Source organism: Argopecten irradians, chromosome 3, assembly GCF_041381155.1.
Source record: "Argopecten irradians isolate NY chromosome 3, Ai_NY, whole genome shotgun sequence".
NCBI lineage: Eukaryota > Metazoa > Mollusca > Bivalvia > Pectinida > Pectinidae > Argopecten > Argopecten irradians.
The window spans coordinates 28532837-28555604 of NC_091136.1; the positions used below are offsets into that span (position 1 = coordinate 28532837).

General features: G+C 33.9%; 2 protein-coding genes across 2 annotated transcripts; one reads left to right on the top strand and one right to left on the bottom strand.

The window, feature by feature from the left end:
* The first annotated feature begins 297 nt into the window (after positions 1-297).
* LOC138318110 (transcription factor IIIB 90 kDa subunit-like) lies at positions 298-21835 on the top strand. The gene is made up of 19 exons (XM_069260220.1): positions 298-412; positions 2439-2630; positions 2982-3059; positions 3518-3691; positions 3894-3925; positions 4242-4314; positions 12055-12204; positions 12555-12648; positions 14628-14766; positions 15414-15528; positions 15773-16066; positions 16853-16914; positions 17165-17246; positions 17569-17630; positions 17831-18051; positions 18492-18534; positions 18758-18860; positions 19346-19438; positions 19924-21835. The coding sequence occupies exons 2-19, from the start codon at positions 2444-2446 to the stop codon at positions 19962-19964; spliced, it is 2043 nt and encodes a 680-aa protein (XP_069116321.1). The 5' UTR covers positions 298-412; positions 2439-2443; the 3' UTR covers positions 19965-21835.
* Positions 5756-11705, bottom strand: LOC138318109 (BTB/POZ domain-containing protein 6-B-like). Its single transcript, XM_069260219.1, has 3 exons — positions 11610-11705; positions 9594-10051; positions 5756-9284 (listed from the first exon to the last, which is right to left on the bottom strand). The coding sequence occupies exons 1-3, from the start codon at positions 11625-11627 to the stop codon at positions 8252-8254; spliced, it is 1509 nt and encodes a 502-aa protein (XP_069116320.1). The 5' UTR covers positions 11628-11705; the 3' UTR covers positions 5756-8251.
* Positions 21836-22768: the final 933 nt, after the last annotated feature.

The window sequence follows — 22768 nt, forward strand, 5'->3', positions numbered from 1 at the left end:
ATTTTCTACTTTATTTACAGGCCTACTAATAGAACGAGTGCATGTAACAGTTACAGGCCCTAAAGACCTCTTGTTCTATCGACCCGAGGTAAAATGATGAAATCAACTGGAAGTAAAGTGCAACTCACAATAACTTTTAACATCATTTGTGCTGTGTGTCTTCAATGTGGAATATTAAAATAGCTACTCGGTTATGGTCAACTTACGATAGCTGTAATTGTTTCGTCGCACGATAAGGTTTGGATAGGATTTCTAGTGAAAAAACAAGAATCACCGGAAGTCACATATTGTTGGAACTCTTCAACTCTTATGCCACCTGGTAGCGGAGCGAGGCTGTGCGTTTGTGGCAGTTGGTTGAATGTTTCTGTATAATTCTGTTCTAGCGTACTCATTGCACATTTTCAAGTAACAGGTAATAAGATAATGATGTTGTGGAATATATTGAATAACGTGAAAAATGTCCATATATATCGCTAACAAATCGCACAGTGGCACTTCCGTTGACGATGGTGTTGTAGGTTAAATGCTCGAATCGTAAATGTGGTATTAAATCAGGGAAGGAGTTCGAATCCTACTTTTCTATTGGGATTTTTCTTTCAAGAAAGCAATTTAGTCTTCAAATCAAAACTTTCTGTAAAAAAATCAACTCAAATTCTTAAAATGATTTCACTTATTGTTTTTCTGTCAATAACAGAGCCATATTATAGCATATGTGTATTTCAGGACAAAAGAGACCAAAGATTGTGTCCATTTCCTACAGAATTCTTATTTAATATGAAATTTGAAATATGCATGTTTGGTTTAGTTTCTTGAATATTCAAGCTAGCTGCCAACACATTTTTGAGATATCTAAACATTTGAAAGCGAAATATGTTATATGTTTTTTTTCCATTTGACTCTGAATGATATGTAAGACATTCAGTATAAAAATGGTTACTCAAGAACCCACTGATCTTGATATATATAATTGATTAAAATCTGGTATCATATACCCATATAAAAAAATCCTTATAGAATCTACCTGTATTAACTTATTTTCGAATTGGTCCATAAAAAAAGAAAAAGATGAAGGATGGCCTTACCTGTAAATGATTATTATCAGTTCATCAGGCCGAGAGAGCTTTAGAGGTTATGCTATGATTGGTGTCTGTCATCTGCCCATCAACATTCATTTTAATTGCTATACTAGGCATAGAGTTCTACATTTATTTTTGCAAAAGTATACAGTTAACCCAATTTGGCCAGAAACATTAGCGAACTGGGAAGGGGCATCTGGGAATTAGTTGCAGTTAATATAATTATGGACCCACCAAAGTGTCCATAGACTATTTTTAGATATTTTCGGGGTCTTAACAAAAATGGGTTGAAATCATACTCTATATTGTATTACCATATTCGACCCAATAAGCGCAGAGGGTGTTTCAAAAATTGAAAAAAATGAAAAGGTGTTACCTAATAAGACGAAATTACTGCTAATCTATAAAGTTTTGTGTAGTTTTCGTCTTTATTAAACCGAGGCATCAAAAAGGGGGAGGGGCGCTAATTTGGTCGAATACGGTATGTGTGTAGTATATATAAGGTAGGGACTATGAACACTCTGGGAGGTCCATAATTACATAAACTGTAACTAATTATCAGATCCCTGGCTGTGATTTAATCATATTTGCGGGGGATCAAATCATGAGGAGTAAATCTTGATTCTGACCTTTTGGGACCAGTGGGGTTTACCAACAGGTATCGGGTAAATTTCTAAGTCATTACTAGAGTTTGCATAAATTATAATAAAATCAAGCCAGAAATATTCTTTGGAGAAGGGTAACTGTGTTTATATATAAATCTTGGCTCTGACATCCTGGGGCAGGAGTTATGGGACTCCCATAGGGAAATTTGAGATATATTTCAGCATTGAACGTCTTTCATCAGTTGGCATTCATAGCCAATATGAATGCCAACTGAAAGACGTTCAATGCTTATATTTACATTTGGTTACAATTTTATGATGATGAAATCCCAAGGGATTTTGCATCTATAATGAATAATAATCATTTGTTATCGTCAAGGATGGGACAACCATTTGAACAGCCGTTTTCCATGATTGTTGGTATGACAATTGTGACATCACAATGATAATGATGTCATAATAAGCGGTTAAAGTTCATAGACTATATGAATGCCAACTGTGCTTGGTAAGGTTACATAGTGAAAATGTATATTAATCTTGACCTTGTATTCAGAACACTAGGTGAGCGATACAGGCCTTTTGTTGTAAAGTTTCACAATTTATAAATTGAACATACATTCATCTCTGAATGCAATATATTATTTGAAACAGTAAAGGACTTAAGACTGGCTTAAATAAAACAGGTTCGCCTTAATTCTGCTAACTAATATGTATTTTGGAGACAACCCATTGTAAAACGACTTTGTATTGCCTTCAGAGAGGATGTCAAGCACCGCTGTGTGCAGCCATTGTGGCTGTACAGACATAGACAAGGATCCGGCCCGAGGAGATGCTGTCTGTACCAACTGTGGGTCTGTATTGGAGGACCAGATCATCGTGTCAGAGGTCCAGTTTGAGGAACATGCTAGTGGAGGGTCATCTGTCATAGGACAGTTTGTGTCCAGTGATGGTAATATAAGGGCATATTTTCCTTGTTATATGAATAAAATTATGTGGCCTAAAAAGGAATACAGTTTCAATGAGTTAATTGTAGTCTCAATTTTGCTCAAATTATGAACATCAATTTATTAAATACAGTACATAATATTTCCAGAAACTGGCTAATAACTTTCAGGAATAATGACAAAAGCAAGTGTGTCAACTTTATTAACACATCTTAAATTATCTAGATGGCTTATATAATTATTTTACTTTTTGATAAAAAATAACAAATGAAATATCTATGATCTTTTTGTTTGTTAATAGGTTGTATGCATTCATCATATAGTGTAAAATCTATTCTATAGTGTTATCTTTACAGGGATGAAAGCTCCTTCATTAGGTATCAGCTTTCCAAGAGGAATGAAGAGAGAATCCCGCACAGTCACCTTTGAAAATGGTATGTCATCTAAGAAAACAGTTATACAGTATTTTGTCAAAAAAGTAGTGTTTAACTAATATCACATGTGTATGATAATTAACGATACATACCGAGTACCTCTATATCTCCCTTTGTTAATTCTGCCTAACCTGTGGTCTGAGTGAAGCTTTATTCTGTCTCTTAGCATTCCATGGCCAGCAGGTAATTCTATATAAGTTATTAAAGGGACACCTTCAGGGACATTAGTTAGTTTATATTAGGTCCCCATGGATTTACCAAAAGATCATGGTGTTCAATCAAGAAGTCTGGCTTTCCACTTGAATAGCAATGGCTGAAGTAGGTGGAAAATTAAAGAATCCTATCATATCAAAGAATCCTATCATATTAAAGTACAATTTAGGAAAATTGATTTCATTGTTTGTGACATCATCAAATTGTTAAAATCCATTAAAATTTATTTTCTAATGATCTTCCAGGAAGACGACGAATCCAGCAGCTTGGTGCTCAGTTAAAGCTGAACCAACATTGTATAGACACTGCTTTTAACTTCTATAAGATGGCTGTGGTGAAGCAGTTGACTCGTGGCCGAAAGACAGCCCACGTGACTGCGGCTTGTCTGTACCTGGTCTGTCGTACTGAAGGCACACCTCATATCCTTTCTTCATAAAACTGGGGTATTATATGAAAATTTGAATGCAACATGTATACCCATTTTCTGTAACATTTATATATAACACTAATTTGAATTAAACTCATCTGTTTAAAAACATAAAAGATAAAAGGGTTGATCTTTAGTATTTTACATTAAAGTTCATGGAGTTTCTCCCTAGACCTCCTTAACCATTTTTCCACATATGCTGCTTGACTTCAGTGACCAGCTACAGGTAATAAGATTTCATGTGTACCTTGTTTATTTGTCTCAGTCTTAAATCTGTTAACAAATATAAAACTACAAATGTTCTCAGCAATTTTATATGTCAACAAAGATATCTTTACAGATTAACTGGGGAATTATAATTACATCTTTTAATATTTATAAACAGATCTTAAAACTAGCTGTGATTACATGGATATCAAACTATGATATCTGAAAATCACCACGATAGTAAAATGCATATAGAGTAATAAAGTGAGTTATAAGTGACAAAATGAAACCAAGGGACGTTATTCTGATATAATTTGTAAATTTTCTCTTTGCAGATCAATGTTTACAGCCTTGGTAAAACCTATCTGCAGCTGTCACGTGAACTTTGCCTCAACATCCCAGCTATAGGTATGATCCCTGAAGTAGTCTATATTCGCTTATAATACAGTAATGCGTTAAATCACATTAAATTGCATGAACATTAGTTTTGGTGATCTGATCTCAGTTCAGACAATATATGGTGGTAGCAAAGTCTGGTATTTTTTTCATCAATATATTATTCCAGTAGTTCTCCTTTGGAGTGCCAGAATTTGGCATTTGTATCCACCTATGCTAATACATGGGTTTCGAGGTCCCAAAAAGACATGGGTAAAGTACACAATTTGACGCAAATTTTGTCATGTCATCACCGGAAGGTAGTACTAATCAATGGTAAATCTCGAAACCCTTGTTTTGGGATCTCGAAACCCCTGTATCGCAATGCACAATTCTTTTTCACAATATCAATTAATTTGTTCAACTTGACAAATGATGTAAATATGCACCAAGATTTGTACACAAACACACAGAATTTATAATTAGAATTCATCAACTCAAAACCAGTGCCTTTGTGTTGGGAATGTTTATACTGCAGATGCCATATTTCTGTGAGGTAACTCAAGAAGACTGTTAAACACAACATAATCCAAAAAATAACCACCAGCATGTTAATTAACCCAATCTATTTAGCAGTTAGTTATATATTGTCAGCATAATCACCTAGCAGTTAGCTATATATTGTCAGCATAATTACCTATCTTGAAAGACTAATCTATATGTGCACACATTACTAGTATTACAATGAAGGAAATAGTCATCAGCCTTTCAACACTAAGATTGATTTGTGGTATATACCGTACCTAGGTCCAAAGTCCTTAACCTAAAACTTTCATCAGGAAAGCATTACTGATTTTAATGACGGCTCCTTTTTAATTAAGATTTTTCTTGAACTTCTGTAATGCTTTTCCTATGAGGAATTTTAAGTTAAGGAATTCCTTAAAGTTAAGGAAGGTTCGTGAAACTGGGCCCTTAGTGTGTTCCGATGTGGTTAATGTTGAGCCAGAAAAACTTATTTGACAGTTACCGTATTAAAGTATTTACCCATTCCTATATACATACACATCGCAGCTGTATGTACATCTCTTATTATCAATCTGGTATATGTTAATATAATCTCCCTCTGTATATTTAAATTATTTTAAAAATTTAATCATATGTGCAATGTATACTATAGTGCCAACAAACCATAACATTGTCATGTGAATGACTGGTATTAACCTATGATATAGGATAAATCAGAGATTGATATCCTACCGTTATTTTACCTAAAAATTGTATTGGTAACTAATTATTGAGGTGCATAATTTAGCGGTTGGTTTTAGAATCCAATATACAAAATGTTTCGAGAGATCTATGTACATACTGTAGTATACAGTGTGAAAAGTAATTCTATATATAGGTTCTGGGTCTGTGCAATGTGCATCATTATTACACCACCATTGCTTCCCCATATAAAACCAAACAACAAAAATATTTCACTTTGTCAACAATTTTATTCGGTAATCAACATTAACTGTTAGATTCATATATCTTCATAATTTTATACTGATATATATGTGCATTATGTTATCAATTTTTTCAAATATTTTTGAGATCCGTCATCCAGGCTTATTACCGCCTTTAATTTTACATTTCTTTGTAAAAGAAAAACAGTACTAATACACCTGTGTTTACATAGTACCCCTATATGATTACCATTTCATTCAACTAGAAATATAAATGTTTGTTCATCAGAGGAGTTAGAATGAAGAATGGGTGTACATAATTATATTACATTCATAGGTCTTGATAAATTAAAGATGAGGAGTTTTGGATGGGCCATTTCTCCGTGTGGATTTAGGGTGGGGATCTGAGCTCAAGCGAGAGATAGCTAGCTTTAGTATTATAGGGGCACACAAATCATATTAAAATCTGTATACACATATTTGTTTTTGTATTAATATATTGAATACACTAGCCTCATGATCATAATAGTACCAATAATCATATACTGTCACACTTTCATTGTAAATATCATTTTTATCAGAAATGGTTCTTGCAAGCAATGCTTTTCTTACTCACAAACTTTGCTGTGATGCCAGGTAATTATAAACTGCAGGTCAAAATAAAATTTCAAACTAAAATCTGTTGAGAATTAAAATAATCTTTAAAGATGCTCCACCGCCGACAGAGCATAAATGATATTCATTATTTGAACAATAATTGGTGTTTAATAATAATTGGTGTTTAATCGTGTATATACAGTAAAACTCCGTTATATTGCCACCCGTTATATCGCCAAACCTGTCTACCGCCATCCGCCATCACATTTGCGGAACAAATGATTAAAATAACACTATTAATGACCTCGTTAATATCGCCAAATTCTGTTGATAGGGACACATGTTTTCGTATGGTGCTCAACTGCCGACTGACAGGTAATCAGCTACACACACTATGGCCGCGTGTATGACTGTGTGTACACAGTGAAATCAATTAACAATATGGGTACACCTTTGTTATTGTTTTACAGGTAGGTATATATCGCAAGTTGTGGTGAATAAAACTCACTTCTGTACATGTGTTTTACGTACTATCGTAACGTTAGTTATTTATTGACAAAAAGGAACCCACAAGTCTATTTCTCTATATCACAGTTCGTTTATAGACCATAAAATGCAACTAGCAATTTCAAGAGCGATAAAAATATAACGTACGTGCAGAAGAATCCGCCGTTTATTAGTAAGATCAAATCGTCGTCTGAGTGCCGTTTATGCAGATATACTAGACATGTGCGCGGAAGTGAGGTCACGACCGCACTGCGCTTGTTCAGAACTTGTATTCTTTGTTTCCGGGCGGGATTTCCCGTAATAAAAATATCATGTAACCGAGAAAATCCCAACTAGCAGGCAACTACGGCACGATACGTGGTAGCACAAACGTGTTCGGTTTTCGTATTTTACACACAAAGCTGACATATTTATTGAAAGACTACTATCGAAATTACTTTAATTTTGGAACTGTTCATATTACAAAATACGAAGTGGCCGTACACTACACAGACTGACTAGAATGTCTGTTTCAGTACGGTACAGGGGACTACCTATATTTAGGCCTAATTAAGATTTCAACGACAAATCCGATATACCGCCAAACTCGATATATCGCCAAAATCTAGGAAAACAGAAGGTGGCGATATAAAGGGGTTTTACTGTATATGCCTAATTAACACAAAAAATAACATAATATAATTTATTTCGCCTTTGGTGCATGCGCAATCATTACTTCATTCCATATAAGATATAGTGCCACAGAACTTTTTCGGGATGCAATTATTTATTTTTCATAGTTTTAACTTGAAGTAAAATTAGAAACTCAAACTTTTTAATGGTGGTAATGATGTAAAGTAAGTAACTTTCGTACCCAAAGAAAAATCAGTGGTGGAGCATCTTTAACAATAATAAATGAAAATATATATCAAATTGTTAATGTAAATGGTTTAGAAAACTTTGAATTTAAATGGCAGTGTTAATGCTAATTATTCTCAAAAGCTAAGACGCTCAGAAACATATCAACCAATTATCTAACCATAGAGATATTGAGAATGCCAATTGACTCATAATATAAATGTAAATATGCAAGATTGGGGGGGGGGGGGAAGAAGAAAAAAATCATAATATTAACTTCTAAATACCTGAATCAGGCTGAAATGTTTTGTATTGTTCAAATGTGATATTAGTAATAATTAGCATGTCTATGAAAATGAAGAATACATCAAATTAAATCCAATGCAACTTTAAATCCAATGCAACTTATTATTTTTAATGAGATATATATTTAATAAATTCAACAGAAGTATGGACTAGCATATTGGGATGATGTGGGTCCAGTCAATAAGTCATCCCTGATCTAGAACAATAATTAGTTTTAACACAGTTTGGCAGCAGTATAGTTTGGCAACAGATTTACAGTTACAGTTACAACACTATCAGCAGTAGAAGATGATCTCTGGTATTTGTCCGCCCTGTACTCCTGTACCATTAGTGCTGTCTGAGGAACACTGAAATTGGAAGGTCACTTTGTCACACTGTACCTCAGCAAGACCTTCTTGGCCGAAGTAGCTCAGCTCACCACCGTCTAACACTGCACTCGCATTATAGAACTGATCGGGCTCAATTTGAATAGGGTTATCAAACATCACTGAAAATGTGTTACTAGATCCGTCTGAAAAGAACTTTGTGAAACACTGTCCAAGAGTGTTGCCGTTTTTCTTCAGTTCCATTCTGACTGTGTACTCAGCTGCACCACTGCTGGAGCCGTAAAGACCAAACCCAGCGATGAAAATTCTTTGATCTACTGCAAATTGTATGCTGTCACATCTGCCTCTGTAACGCCACTGATTGCTTCGATAGGCAGAAGACTGAAATCTGTGACATCTGTATGGTTTCAACCCTTTACGAGGTTTCAGAGGATAATTCAGTTCAGGTCGCTTTCTTGCTGAATAGTAGATGAAAATATCGTTGCTTTCTTGTAATGTCAAAATTCCAGACTGGGCTGGACCATTTGCATATTCGTTTAGCTTCATTGTAGGGATACGGATTAAGAACAAGGCATCCCCTAATACTTTACGTTTGTTTTCTGATGTGGGCTCTATTTCACAACGTCTACATTCTGAATCTGCCCAGCGACAAGCAGCATTGAACACAGAAATTTCTTTGGCATTAAGAGTTTCTCTGCCAAGGACAGTTTTGAGAGTGTTGATGTCTATGTCACAAAATCCTTCAGACTTTAATGCTTCTTCTGCCTGTGCATCAATCACTTCCCAACACCTATGCATTAATTCTTGCTCCTCAAACAAACGTCCTTGACTTAGCAAAACACAAGCGTTATGTGCACTTAGGCTGGTTTCCAGGTATCTAACACAAGCCCTGGCTAAATGAGGCACTAGATATTTCTTAGCTACATACAATGTAGCAAGTACGTTGTCTGGTTCAACTTTTGTTTCATCGCAGTACAAGTACCTGCAAGTAAAAGGACAATTTATGATTTAGGCAATTATGCAAGATGTGTCATTATGCTACGGATGTCTATTTTAGATATATATCTGACAAAGCATATACAGTGTACAATACACAGCTTCTAAAACTTTTTAAGAGGCCAATATGTAAATAAATAATTTTAAACAGAAACTTGATTTGTACCTGATAAGTAACTGGTTAACTTAGTTATAAGACAAATTTATTTCCTTAGTTCATTCAGTTTCTTTAAAGATCACCAACCAGAACATAAAAATCAAGTTTAATAATATAACATCACTCATTATGAATTACCTTAGGAGATTAAGAAATGCTGCTGGTTCTACGTCCGGTATGTCAATTTCCAGCTGCTGGTTGGAAAGGCCACCATAGAACATTGCAAAGAACACTGAGCTTCCAATACCCAGAATATACTTGTGAGCAGGGATTTTTTGGCAACTGTGTGGTGGACTACCTACATTGAAAAATACATCTGCCATCAAAGGGTTATTGAACATGACTGCATTTCTCTCCCGGACATTTGTCATATTAGCCTGCCAATTGAACTCCTCGCTTGCCTTGGCATTGGGAAGGGATGGAGGGGGGCTGCGAGGAAGCTGCCATGGAGGTTCAATCTGTCTTATCTGGCGTTGAACTGGCAGCTTGCCGCCAAAGTTCTGTGGGACCTCTTGATTGACTTCTTCGTCCGAGTACTCCCTAGAAGGCTTGGCAAAGAGACAGCTCTTTGGCTCTGTTTTCATTGGCTTATCCATCTATTAATCAGAATAATATATTAGATTAGGAACTTTTGTTGTTTATACACTAAATGACTGATAGCAGCAAGCTGTACATGTATGTTACATTGATTCGGGTAGATTTGGGTATGCAGATTTGGTTAAATTTGTCACATTTAGCATGCTGGTAGCTGTATAGGTCAAAGACAATTCTTGATTTCCAGTGTTCCAGATCAGTAACTTTTCTTACGATCTCTATTCGCCTGAAATATGTCATAGCAAAACTGATGGCTGTGTTTGTGACATCAGATGAGGAGCTCCTCAAGGTTGTTTGGTATACATCAAAATAATCTTAGTTAATGACAGTACATGTAAACATGGTTTTGAAGTTAAGAGTCGCTGTAAATCTTCAAAAGGAAATCTCTGCGGGCAATCTTAATTTAGACTTGTATTTCTGCTGCACTACAAAAGCTCTACGATACGTATACACTCCAATACAAGATCCAAGTTATACAACACTCTGTTCGGGGTAACCTCAACAAAACCCTTATGGTGATTGGTGAGTGAATCAGCTTGTCACCTGTAAAATCTTTTGTGGGGTTGAATCTCTCAAATCATCAGATGTTCCGATTCAAGGCCAGGGGTCATGCTGAAGTGACCAAGAACGGGAAAATGATAGTTAGATCTTGTATTGGAGCGTATCCTAGAACACCATATAGTGGAGCAGAAACCGGTCTAATTTTGATCAGATTGATATGTAATTGGTCATATATTTTTTTACTGGATTGCCTTCAGTTTTGCTTTGACATGTTCCAGAGGTATATAAATATTGTAGCCTTAGGAAATATTGAGGATGGTCAAAGACCCACTTTGACCCACTGTACGCTAATAAATATAAAATAAAAAATACAAGCATAAAACACACACGAACCAGGGTTTGTTAAAAGCCGGTTGCCGTAAAAAAGCTGTGTATTTCCTTGTTACAACCGCTATTTTTGTCAGAAAAACATTGGCCCAATACTTGTGGCCCTCAACCACCTATTATCAATTTATCTATTTTGTGACCCTGCGAAATTTAATTTGTGACCTAATTATCATAGCAGAAGACAATTGATTGTTATAATTATGAGTAATTGACTTTAATTGATTTCATCAAAGTATTCGATAACACATGGGCACCAAAGAAATGGTCTCAACTCTGACTCGTCAGGCCTATTTTCATTTTTATTCATAAACCGCGTACCCCTATGGTTGGATCCGAGGATGGTCAACAGGTCAAACCATACATAAAGATATTTAGGTACGTTTATACGATATCGCTTGTTTGGATAAGCCATACTTAGTCCAAAAACACGCTTTTACTTTTCTTTATTTCACAAGTGAATTTTAATTTATGCTAATGTACACAGCAGTGCCCGTTAGCTTATGCCTAGCACCGAAAATGGAACTGAAACATTGCCAAATATGCGAATTGCAGCGACCGCGATGAAGCCCTACGTATACGCAGTCATTTTTTGCCAAGTTGCCGACTCTCTGTCCTACTTCGAGGTTTCAAAACATGGGATAGTTCTATAACAAGCACAAATATCAACCTTACCGTAATTTGCCTGTTCATTAAAAGATAGTTATGTGTCTAGACGGTAAACATCATTATTGTGTGTACAAAGTGACATATCCCAGAATGCACCAAATTCAAGGGCGATAACAAAGGGAAATTGTTGAGGTTAAAGAACACCAAAAATAGATTATGAGTTTTAAAAAAATACAAAAACTATGGAAAAGGCGATGAAAATAAATTTTAGTAATATTATATTTTGTATTTGATTGTTTATAATTTAAATAAATTTATTCTAACATGAGAATTTCATTTTTTGACAGAAATACAATATAGCCATTGATTATATATATATAGATAACAATATATCATTATTATGTTTTACTTTTTTTTCTACAACATTTTGCTGAATTTAGATAATATATATATATAAGCTGTTACTTCAGTCTATCATCTTTACTATTTCTTAATACTTATAAATTTTCAGACCCCTGTCTCTACATACAAAGGTTTGCCCATAAACTGGAATTTGAGGATAAAACCCATGATGTTTCCATGATAGCACTTCGACTTGTCCAAAGGATGAAGAGAGACTGGATGCATACTGGTCGCCGACCTTCAGGACTTTGCGGTGCAGGTAATTTCATTACCTGTAATCATTTAGCTAAACAAATGGCATCAATATCTTAAATTTTCTTGTAAAGTATTGATGCAGATAGCAGAATATCTTCTGTTTTGGAACAAGTAAAAGTTATCAACACATTTTCCCTGCCTCTATCTTTTTACTTTTAATACAACTACGCAGAGTTTTATGATTAAACATAAATCTAAAATATGGTTTTGACAATGCAGGGTCTATTTGAGACCAGATTTCAAAAATAAAAAATAGTTTGATGTGTTTAATTCCCTGTCATACATATAAATTCCTGTTAAAAATAAATTTCAGATCCTATTTGCTAATTATGTTGATTGGTAATTGATTCACAGCTTTGTTAGTTGCTGCAAGAATGTCAAACTTTAACAGAAGTGTTAAAGATATAATCAAAGTGGTGAAAGTCTGTGATACTACCATAAGGAAAAGGTAAGTTACCTCCCAATTACCATAGTGTACTAGGACTTGTTATTTTCATTAAACAATTATTGTCTCACATAAATTGTGGAGATATCTTATAGTTATTTTGATCATAGATATGTTTAAAAATTATCTTTTCCAGTATATATAAGTATCAATGAAAATATTGTTTATGTTGTTTATACCTAAAAAAGTCCAAATAGCAATGTATATGACATCTGATACATTCATGCATAAATTGTTTAAAAATCTTTATGGCTAATCTGCATTTACATAAAGTACATTTTTTTAACAAGGCTTGCCAGTTACAGGATACAAGTCTATTTAACTATTGAAGTATTTTATACGGAACATGATATCGCTTTTTTGAAGGCAAGAAAAGCTCTGCAGCTAACTAGTCATTATAATATGTAACACGCTTTTACTTTTCTTTATTTCACAAGTGAATTTTAATTTATGCTAATGTACACAGCAGTGCCCGTTAGCTTATGCCTAGCACCGAAAATGGAACTGAAACATTGCCAAATATGCGAATTGCAGCGACCGCGATGAAGCCCTACGTATACGCAGTCATTTTTTGCCAAGTTGCCGACTCTCTGTCCTACTTCGAGGTTTCAAAACATGGGATAGTTCTATAACAAGCACAAATATCAACCTTACCGTAATTTGCCTGTTCATTAAAAGATAGTTATGTGTCTAGACGGTAAACATCATTATTGTGTGTACAAAGTGACATATCCCAGAATGCACCAAATTCAAGGGCGATAACAAAGGGAAATTGTTGAGGTTAAAGAACACCAAAAATAGATTGTGAGTTTAAAAAAATATACAAAAACTATGGAAAAGGCGATGAAAATAAATTTTAGTAATATTATATTTTGTATTTGATTGTTTATAATTTAAATAAATTTATTCTAACATGAGAATTTCATTTTTTGACAGAAATACAATATAGCCATTGATTATATATATATAGATAACAATATATCATTATTATGTTTTACTTTTTTTTCTACAACATTTTGCTGAATTTAGATAATATATATATATAAGCTGTTACTTTAGTCTATCATCTTTACTATTTCTTAATACTTATAAATTTTCAGACCCCTGTCTCTACATACAAAGGTTTGCCCATAAACTGGAATTTGAGGATAAAACCCATGATGTTTCCATGATAGCACTTCGACTTGTCCAAAGGATGAAGAGAGACTGGATGCATACTGGTCGCCGACCTTCAGGACTTTGCGGTGCAGGTAATTTCATTACCTGTAATCATTTAGCTAAACAAATGGCATCAATATCTTAAATTTTCTTGTAAAGTATTGATGCAGATAGCAGAATATCTTCTGTTTTGGAACAAGTAAAAGTTATCAACACATTTTCCCTGCCTCTATCTTTTTACTTTTAATACAACTACGCAGAGTTTTATGATTAAACATAAATCTAAAATATGGTTTTGACTATGCAGGGTCTTTTAGACACCAGATTTCAAAAATAAAAAATAGTTTGATGTGTGTAATTCCCTGTCATACATATAAATTCCTGTTAAAAATAAATTTCAGATCCTATTTGCTAATTATGTTGATTGGTAATTGATTCACAGCTTTGTTAGTTGCTGCAAGAATGTCAAACTTTAACAGAAGTGTTAAAGATATAATCAAAGTGGTGAAAGTCTGTGATACTACCATAAGGAAAAGGTAAGTTACCGAGCCCAATTACCATAGTGTACTAGGACTTGTTATTTTCATTAAACAATTATTGTCTCACATAAATTGTGGAGATATCTTATAGTTATTTTGATCATAGATATGTTTAAAAATTATCTTTTCCAGTATATATAAGTATCAATGAAAATATTGTTTATGTTGTTTATACCTAAAAAAGTCCAAATAGCAATGTATATGACATCTGATACATTCATGCATAAATTGTTTAAAAATCTTTATGGCTAATCTGCATTTACATAAAGTACATTTTTTTAACAGGCTTGCCGAGTTCCAGGATACACCCTCTAGTCTGTTAACTATTGAAGAATTCCAGAACATTGACCTGGAAGCGGAACATGACCCTCCTTCTTTTACTGAAGGCAAGAAACGAGCTCTGCAAGCTAAGCTCAATGCGCAGGTACAAAATTATATTAATATATAACCTTATAAATTATATTAATCTATCAGTATACATATATCTGACATATGAAATAAATCTTTAAAGCAATGTTTTTCACACATAGATTATTTCAAGGAAAGGATAAATTTTCAAAATGTTATTCGGTAACACCAAGCTGGAGGGTAGGACTTTTTATTCAAATGAATAACCTTGCATGACCCCAGTCAAAATTCTAGGGGACAAACTGGTTCAAGTCATGAAGAACAACCAATGTGTCCCCTAGAACATTGACTCCTTTCTTCTTCGGTGATTCCTCTCTTAGAACTGACAGAAAAGGAAGACTTCTCAATAACCAGAGGTCATAATAATAAAACTGTAACATGCAAGTGTAAAGGACAACACAGTTAGTCCAAATGAATGATTAAATAATGATTTAAGATCAAGAAATTACCTTCGCCTTTATATACAAGGTCATTAGATCTTAAAAAGGATCTTTTCTCAGGAGGTTGAGATCCATCCCCATTGGACTAGTAGCGCGGATTACTAGACAGCAAGTGGAGATAATTATGCATCCATTACCTATAGATATTAAGATAGATCATACTTAAAAAAGGCAACTGTACATGGATAATATGCTTATGCATAACACATTATGTATTTTTAAGCTTGAAGAAAAGAACAAGTTGAATGAACTGACATGTGAAGTATCCGATATTCAAGAAGAGATTGAAAAGTCATTGCAGCCTCCAAAACCAAGAGGAATCTGGGCAGCATATGCAAGTTTGTATATTAAGATACATATATTTAGACAGCTCTCATTAATGTCTGGAACTTGCTGAATTAAGTGTCTGTTTGAGTGTTTGACTGGTTTATATACTTTGTTAGTGTATATATAATGTAATGTGTCTCAACACATCTAATTAAGGATATTTTAATATTCAAGATATGTTCGAATTTGTTTAATATAAAATTCTCATTAATTACCGAAATATAGTTTAAATTTAATATTATGATATCTCTTTAGAAACATCAACAGCAGCACCATCAACCTCATCACCATCATCATCAACAGCGTCACCAGCTGCAGTTGATGAAAGAACAAAAGTGGAGAAGTTTTTAGAGAAGGAGACATTAGCAGATTGTGTAGATGACCAGCCTATGTCCTTCTTTGGTGGACCTGGTTCCATGAAGTCTGAGTCCAAGGCCACTGCCATAGCTCCATCGGAGGTATCCTGCACCGCTGGTCCCACTGGCAATGATTTGGGTATAACTGATGCAGTGAAGGAATGTTTGACTGATGATGATGTGCCAATGAATGGTTAGTAAAACATACTGGTCAGGTTTAAGAGTTCATTGAATGGCTTGGACATATTAGATAACAGGGTTTTTTTTGCCAGTGTCTAATTTTCGCTATTTTCGCCATAACATTGCTTGGTGAAAATTAAATTGGCAAATATTAGTTGATTACGAATATGCCTATATAAGCTGATATCCAATAATATATGCAGGTTTACATAGTCAATACACCCGTGGACAGTCTGACAACAACAAAGACTTGTGTTAAAGTTTGCATTACTGTATAAACTAAGCATGCCGGTTCACTTGTGGCTAATCTGAACATTGGTCATATCAATAAAAGAAATATATAATTACCCATATTGTTACATTCTATGCTGTAATTATACTGTTGACACAGTAATCAGTGTCAATCAAATCACTAATACGATATATCAACACACATGCTACGAAACGAAATACATGTAACACCTACAGATACCAGAAAGAAAGAGAACCTAATATTTGACATAGTTCAGGGTTTTAATTTAAACCCTAGTTCTTCAATGGCGAAATTATGAAGTAGCCAAAATTTAACATCCTGTTTTCGGGCATAAATGGCGAATTTTGCGAGTGGCGAAAATAACCCTTTCTACAATATATGATGCATTGATATTGTTTTGCTGCAACATTTTTTGTTAACTACATGTACATAATTATAATCAAAACTTATTTATATGTCATCAAATAAGGAGAAGTGTATTGCTTTGAAAGGAAAGTTTTTTTTTATATTCAAAACAAGAATTTTTGATCGATTGTCTCATTGTAGATCCTGATCATGCAAGTGGAGAATTGGATCTGGCAGGAATAGACGATGAAGAATTAGATTTGGTAAGCGTAGCCAGAACATTAATATGGTATCATTTATCATGGGAATCATTTGATCATCAAATTCTCTTCTGTGTACTCTTGAAAAGATTTGTGAGTTTGTGTTATTTTAATCCTCAATTTAAAATATGTTTAAAAGAATTTAAATTAGTTGAATGAAAATTAAGAAAACTTCCATTTAATCAAGGGTATATACACCTTTTACTTATACTGTTATAAAATAAATGTTATGTTATTATTCTTTTATTCTTAGATGTTACTTAATGAAGATGAAGTGAAGATTAAAACTGACATTTGGATGAAAGAAAATGGTGAATTTCTTCAAGCTCAAAAAGGTACATATCTTGGTACATGTACGAATAGTTTGACACTCAGCATATCATTGAACATTGAAGAAAAATAGTATACTACATTTTTGTTATATCAATTAAATAGTGAATTGATATGGATACCAAATTAAACAGGTTATTTTTAGATAATATTTGATATCTGTAACATTTTGACTTTTGTGAATATACCTGGTAAAAGAAAATGTCTTCAAGCAAGATTAAAACTTATTCAACAATACCCTGTAAATTGGTATAACATCTTTCTCTATAATAGTGCAATACTATACATTATAAATAAAAAGGCAAAAACTTATCTTGTATTTTACAGAAAAACAAGAAAGACTTGCAAGAGAAAAAGAACTTGAGGAACAAAATCCTGATAAGAAAAAGGTATGGAATGATTCTATTAATTTAAAAGTTGTTTTAGTAAAAGAAATTATTTGATTGATGAAAAATGATAAAGAAATCATTTGTATCCTTTCGAAATCATCCAAAAGTTATTTTACCATTGAAGATGATTTTTGTAAAACTCTTTATCTGATGCCTACTTGGTGGCCATTAAACTTGCTTTATATTTTTTACTTTTACAGAGAAGGAAACATCAGAAAAGAAAACCAACTCACACAACACCAGCTGCCTCTGGGGAAGAGGCTATAGTCCGACTAATACAGGAGAAAAAAATCTCAACCAAAATAAATTACGATGTCTTAAATGATCTCAAAGTGCAAGGTTCTCGTGCTCCCAAGATGACCTCACTCCTGAAATTTAACAAATTAGAAAGCAACAACAGTGTACCGCCAGCCTTAAATAGGTCAGTATTGGACTTGTGTTATGTGTTCGTATTCTGTATTGCTATGATATAAATATTTAATACACTGTATAGGCTATAATTTTACAATGGGTTGGCGACTAGTTGAGGGTTTTCTCTAGGTACAATGTAATTTTATGTACCAAGTATACTATAGTCGAATCAGATACCAAGTGGCTATGGATGTCAATTGAATTTTATTGATTCAAATCTTTTTGATTTGACATATGTCTCTAAAAAAAAAAACTTAAATAAAACTTGAAATATTGTCTGAATAGATATAACAATGTAAAGTTAGATTTTCAAATTTTTTGGCAAAATATATATAATTGATAATATGCTTTATGATATAGGATAAGGATTTACCATGCACTTTTAACAGTACATGTATCTATTTTGTTAGATCACAGTGTTCTGAATGTTTAACTTTTGCTTCTTTTCAGATTAAGAAAACCAAGTATATCACCAGGCTTTATAGAAGGAAAGGTAATACCTGTTGCATTACATATAAATGAATTATGTGTATACACATTTGAAAGAATGAAAAAAAACCTACAAACAATTTGTATATTTTTTTTTCTTTTCAAAAACTTTCAAAATGTAGTATTAGAAGGTATTATGAGAATACGTAATCACTTCGAACAATAGCATAAAATGTGTAAGGGTAAACGTTTCCTTTGTAATGTACCTGTTGGTATGTTTTTATCAGGAACCTTCAGCTAAGAAGGTGAAGTTAGAGATTGAGCCAGCAACAGAGGCCTCAGATGTAGTAATTGAGAGTGGGCCTGTGCAGTATACAGACCTAAAAGAGGGTATGTAATAACTGAAATATAAGAAATATCATTTATATCCTTTAATTTGAGATTGCAGCATTAAGAAATCTAATGCAAAATTGAACACAATACTTGTACATAGTATAAGTACATGTTGTACAATGGTCTGGAACATTTCAATATTAATGAACCTTTTTGACCAGGAGTCATATTTATGTGTTAAAATGTGTAAAAAAATATTTATATGTTAAAATGTGTAACAAAATGCAATCAGTAATGATACAAATTTACATCCCCATTTTGAATACCTAAATGTTGTAATAATAAAAAACACTAACAATATCATGTAGTATATCTTACTTTGAAAAGGAAGTTGGACAAAAATTTGTTTTATGATACAAATTCATTAAAAAAAATCGACTGACCAGCTGCAGACTCTCATTTTATGGGAGTAAGCTATACTTTTAGTACAGAGTTTTGAGAAATTTCATATAAGTGTTTAAATTTGTCATCTTGTGTAACAGAGGAGCTTGGAGAAGATGAAGAGGATTATGAGGAAGAAGAAGATGATCATCTGGTTAGTGCTGGGCAGTTACTGGGCCGTGGGATAGATACAGGTCAGTAGATATAATGTCTGCAGGATATCCTTTATCTCATACTGTAACCTTGAGAATGAGGATTATAGGACTGGGTAAAGTCAGTTTAAAGGTCATGCTCTGACCTCATGTGATACCCTAGAGTATTTTTTCATTATTTCATAACAGTGTATGATTTTTGTGAAACAGAGAAACAAACCAATCTGTGTTGCTGGTTTAATCTGTTGGAGATACTTTATAGCCTGTTCATTTTCTGGGTCAAAATTTTTCTCATTTTTGATATAGAACATGGAAATGATATTTTACCAAATTAAAGTTTTGCTATAGCTTTTTACAAAGGTTTGTATAAATCTCTCATGAGAGCATAAAACCAAACAAATCAACAGTCATTATGATATCAAATATATTGTAGTTCAAAAGAGAACAAAAATTCAAATATGACAGGTGTGTTGTAGCATATTTGTTTTTTCCTTTTGGTAAATAGTATTTATTACTTATATTCACAGGTTACGACCACGATGATCATGACATGTACGATGCTGACTGATATAAGTCCACAGAAACACATCACCAAATTCATGGAGTGCAATATTATTTCATTTTAAATACACATTCTGAAAGCATTTTAATTGAACATATTGACTGCCTATATGTATAAACTTGTTACTTCCTTTGAGCTTCAATACCTGTACAGATACAATTACAGAAAATATTTTGCTTTAAATTGTTCCCTTTTAGGTCATTAGTCATCAAAAATATTGTTAGGTGTCCAAAGACCAGAGATTTCTTCTCGCTTCTGTCTTTTATCTATATGTAATGAAAGTAGATTTCCAGATTAGAGATCATCAACAGCAAATGTTGATTATTAAGGAAATTGTGTTACTGTAATATATCTGCATGGATGCAAAGACATAGGGTTTGAAATGTAAGAATCAGATTATTAGCTTTGATAACCACATTTTCTACATGTATGTCAATGTTATGCATGCAATGTCAGTACATGTATATGTACATGTATATTGAACACTATCAACTATGGACATTCATAGCAATGATAGATTATTTTGATATGTTGATCTCACTGACGAATATGTGTGTGTGTTGAAGGAATGTGTTATTTGAAATGTTCAAGAGATTGAAGTGTCTGCTATTTGATTTTGAGCCAATGTATAAAATCCTCTGTATATGTCAATTGAGTACAATCATAATTGCAGATGTTTCATTCATAGTTTTATCTGTGTCATTATTAAATTAAGAATGAAGAATCATAAAGAATAGACATTTTTCTCAGGGCATTACAATTTTTAGATGGGACCAGTAGTCTCAATGTTTACATGAAAGGAAAATCATGTACATATAATTAATTTTTCTTTGTTTTCATACCAAATCTGGCTTTCTGTTTGGCTAATATATTTTTTGCATTAACTATGAAAAAAATTCCGAGAATGGCGCGAAACCCTGATGTTATCGTGACGTCACAATAGAGACAATGAGGTTGCGTATTGATTCGGAAAAAAGAATCCCTTGAAAAACCACTATAATGTTACATTTAAACATACTTCATGTTATCAAATAGAGTATAAAATTAATTATAATTATTGATGTCACTATTTTTTAGCTCACCTGGCCCGAAGGGCCGGTGAGCTTATGCCATGGCGCGGCGTCCGTCGTCCGTCGTCCGTCCGTCCGTCCGTCCGTCTGTCTGTCCGTCAACATTTCCTTTAAATCGCTACTAGTCATAGAGTTCTGCATGGATTGTGACCAAATTTGGCCACAAACATCCTTGGGGGAAGGGGAACAGAACTTGTATAAATTTTGGCTCTGAGCCCCTGGGGGCAGGAGGGGCGGGGCCCAATAGGGGAAATAAAGGTAAATCCTATAAATCGCTACTTGTCATAGAGTTCTGCATGGATTGTAACCAAATTTGGCCACAAGCATCCTTGGGGGAAGGGGAACAGAACTTGTATAAATTTTGGCTCTGAGCCCCCGGGGGCAGGAGGGGCGGGGCCCAATAGGGGAAATAAAGGTAAATCCTATAAATCGCTACTTGTCCTAGAGTTCTGCATGGATTGTGACCAAATTTGGCCACAAACATCCTTAGGAGAAGGGGAACAGAACTTGTATAAATTTTGGCTCTGACCCCCTGGGGGCAGGAGGGGCGGGGCCCAATATAGGAAATAAAGGTAAATCCTATAAATCGCTACTAGTCATAGAGTTCTTCATGGATTGTAACCAAATTTGGCCACAAACATCCTTTGGGGAAGGGGAACAGAACTTGTATAAAATTTGGCTCTGACCCCCAGGGGGCAGGAGGGGCGGGGCCCAATAGGGGAAATAAAGGTAAATCCTTTAAATCGCTACTAGTCATAGAGTTCTGCATGGATTGTAACCAAATTTGGCCACAAGCATCCTTGGGGAAGAGGAACAGAACTTGTATATAAATTTTGGCTCTGACCCCCCGGGGGCAGGAGGGGCGGGGCCCAATAGGGGAAATAAAAGTAAATCCTATAAATCGCTACTAGTCATAGAGTTCTGCATGGATTGTAACCAAATTTGGCCACAAACATCCTTGGGGGAAGGGGAACAGAGCTTGTATAAATTTTGGCTCTGACCCCCAGGGGGCAGGAATGGTGGGGCCCAATAGGGAATTAGAGGTAAATATTCAAATTTCTTCAGAAAATAAACAATGAACCTGTATCCAGAATATTACTTGGCATTACAAACCAGGTGAGCGATACAGGCCCTCTGGGCCTCTTGTTTTAATTTTATCGGGGTATGAAGAAAAAATAGTTTGCAAACTTTTGTGAGAATCCGCTACGCGGATTCACACAGTTTGCAACCAATTATTTTTTTCATACCCGATAAAATTAAAAATTAGTGACATCAATAAACATATAGATATTAATATTGTTGCTAATTAACATTTGTGCATTTTGATATATAATAATGTATAATATATTTTGTTTTATTATATTTTGATATATAAAAAATTGTTTGCAAACTTTTATGAGAATCCACAGTTTGCAAACAAATTTTTTTTTCATACCCCGATAAAATTAAAAATTAGTGACATCAATAAACATATAGATATTATTGTTGCTAATTAACATATGTGCATTTTGATATATAATAATGTAAAAAATATGACATTGAGAATTGTTGTATGACACATTTGTCTGTAATACTCAACTATAGTTAAACAACTGTTACACATCAAATGTAGGATATCTCATCTGTACATATTGTCCGACCTAAATGATGTCAACTTTATCTTTATTCGAAGGGTAGGTAACTCTACCTGGAGAATATTCAAGTAAACTTTATTTATCTCATTTTGACCTGTGACTCAAT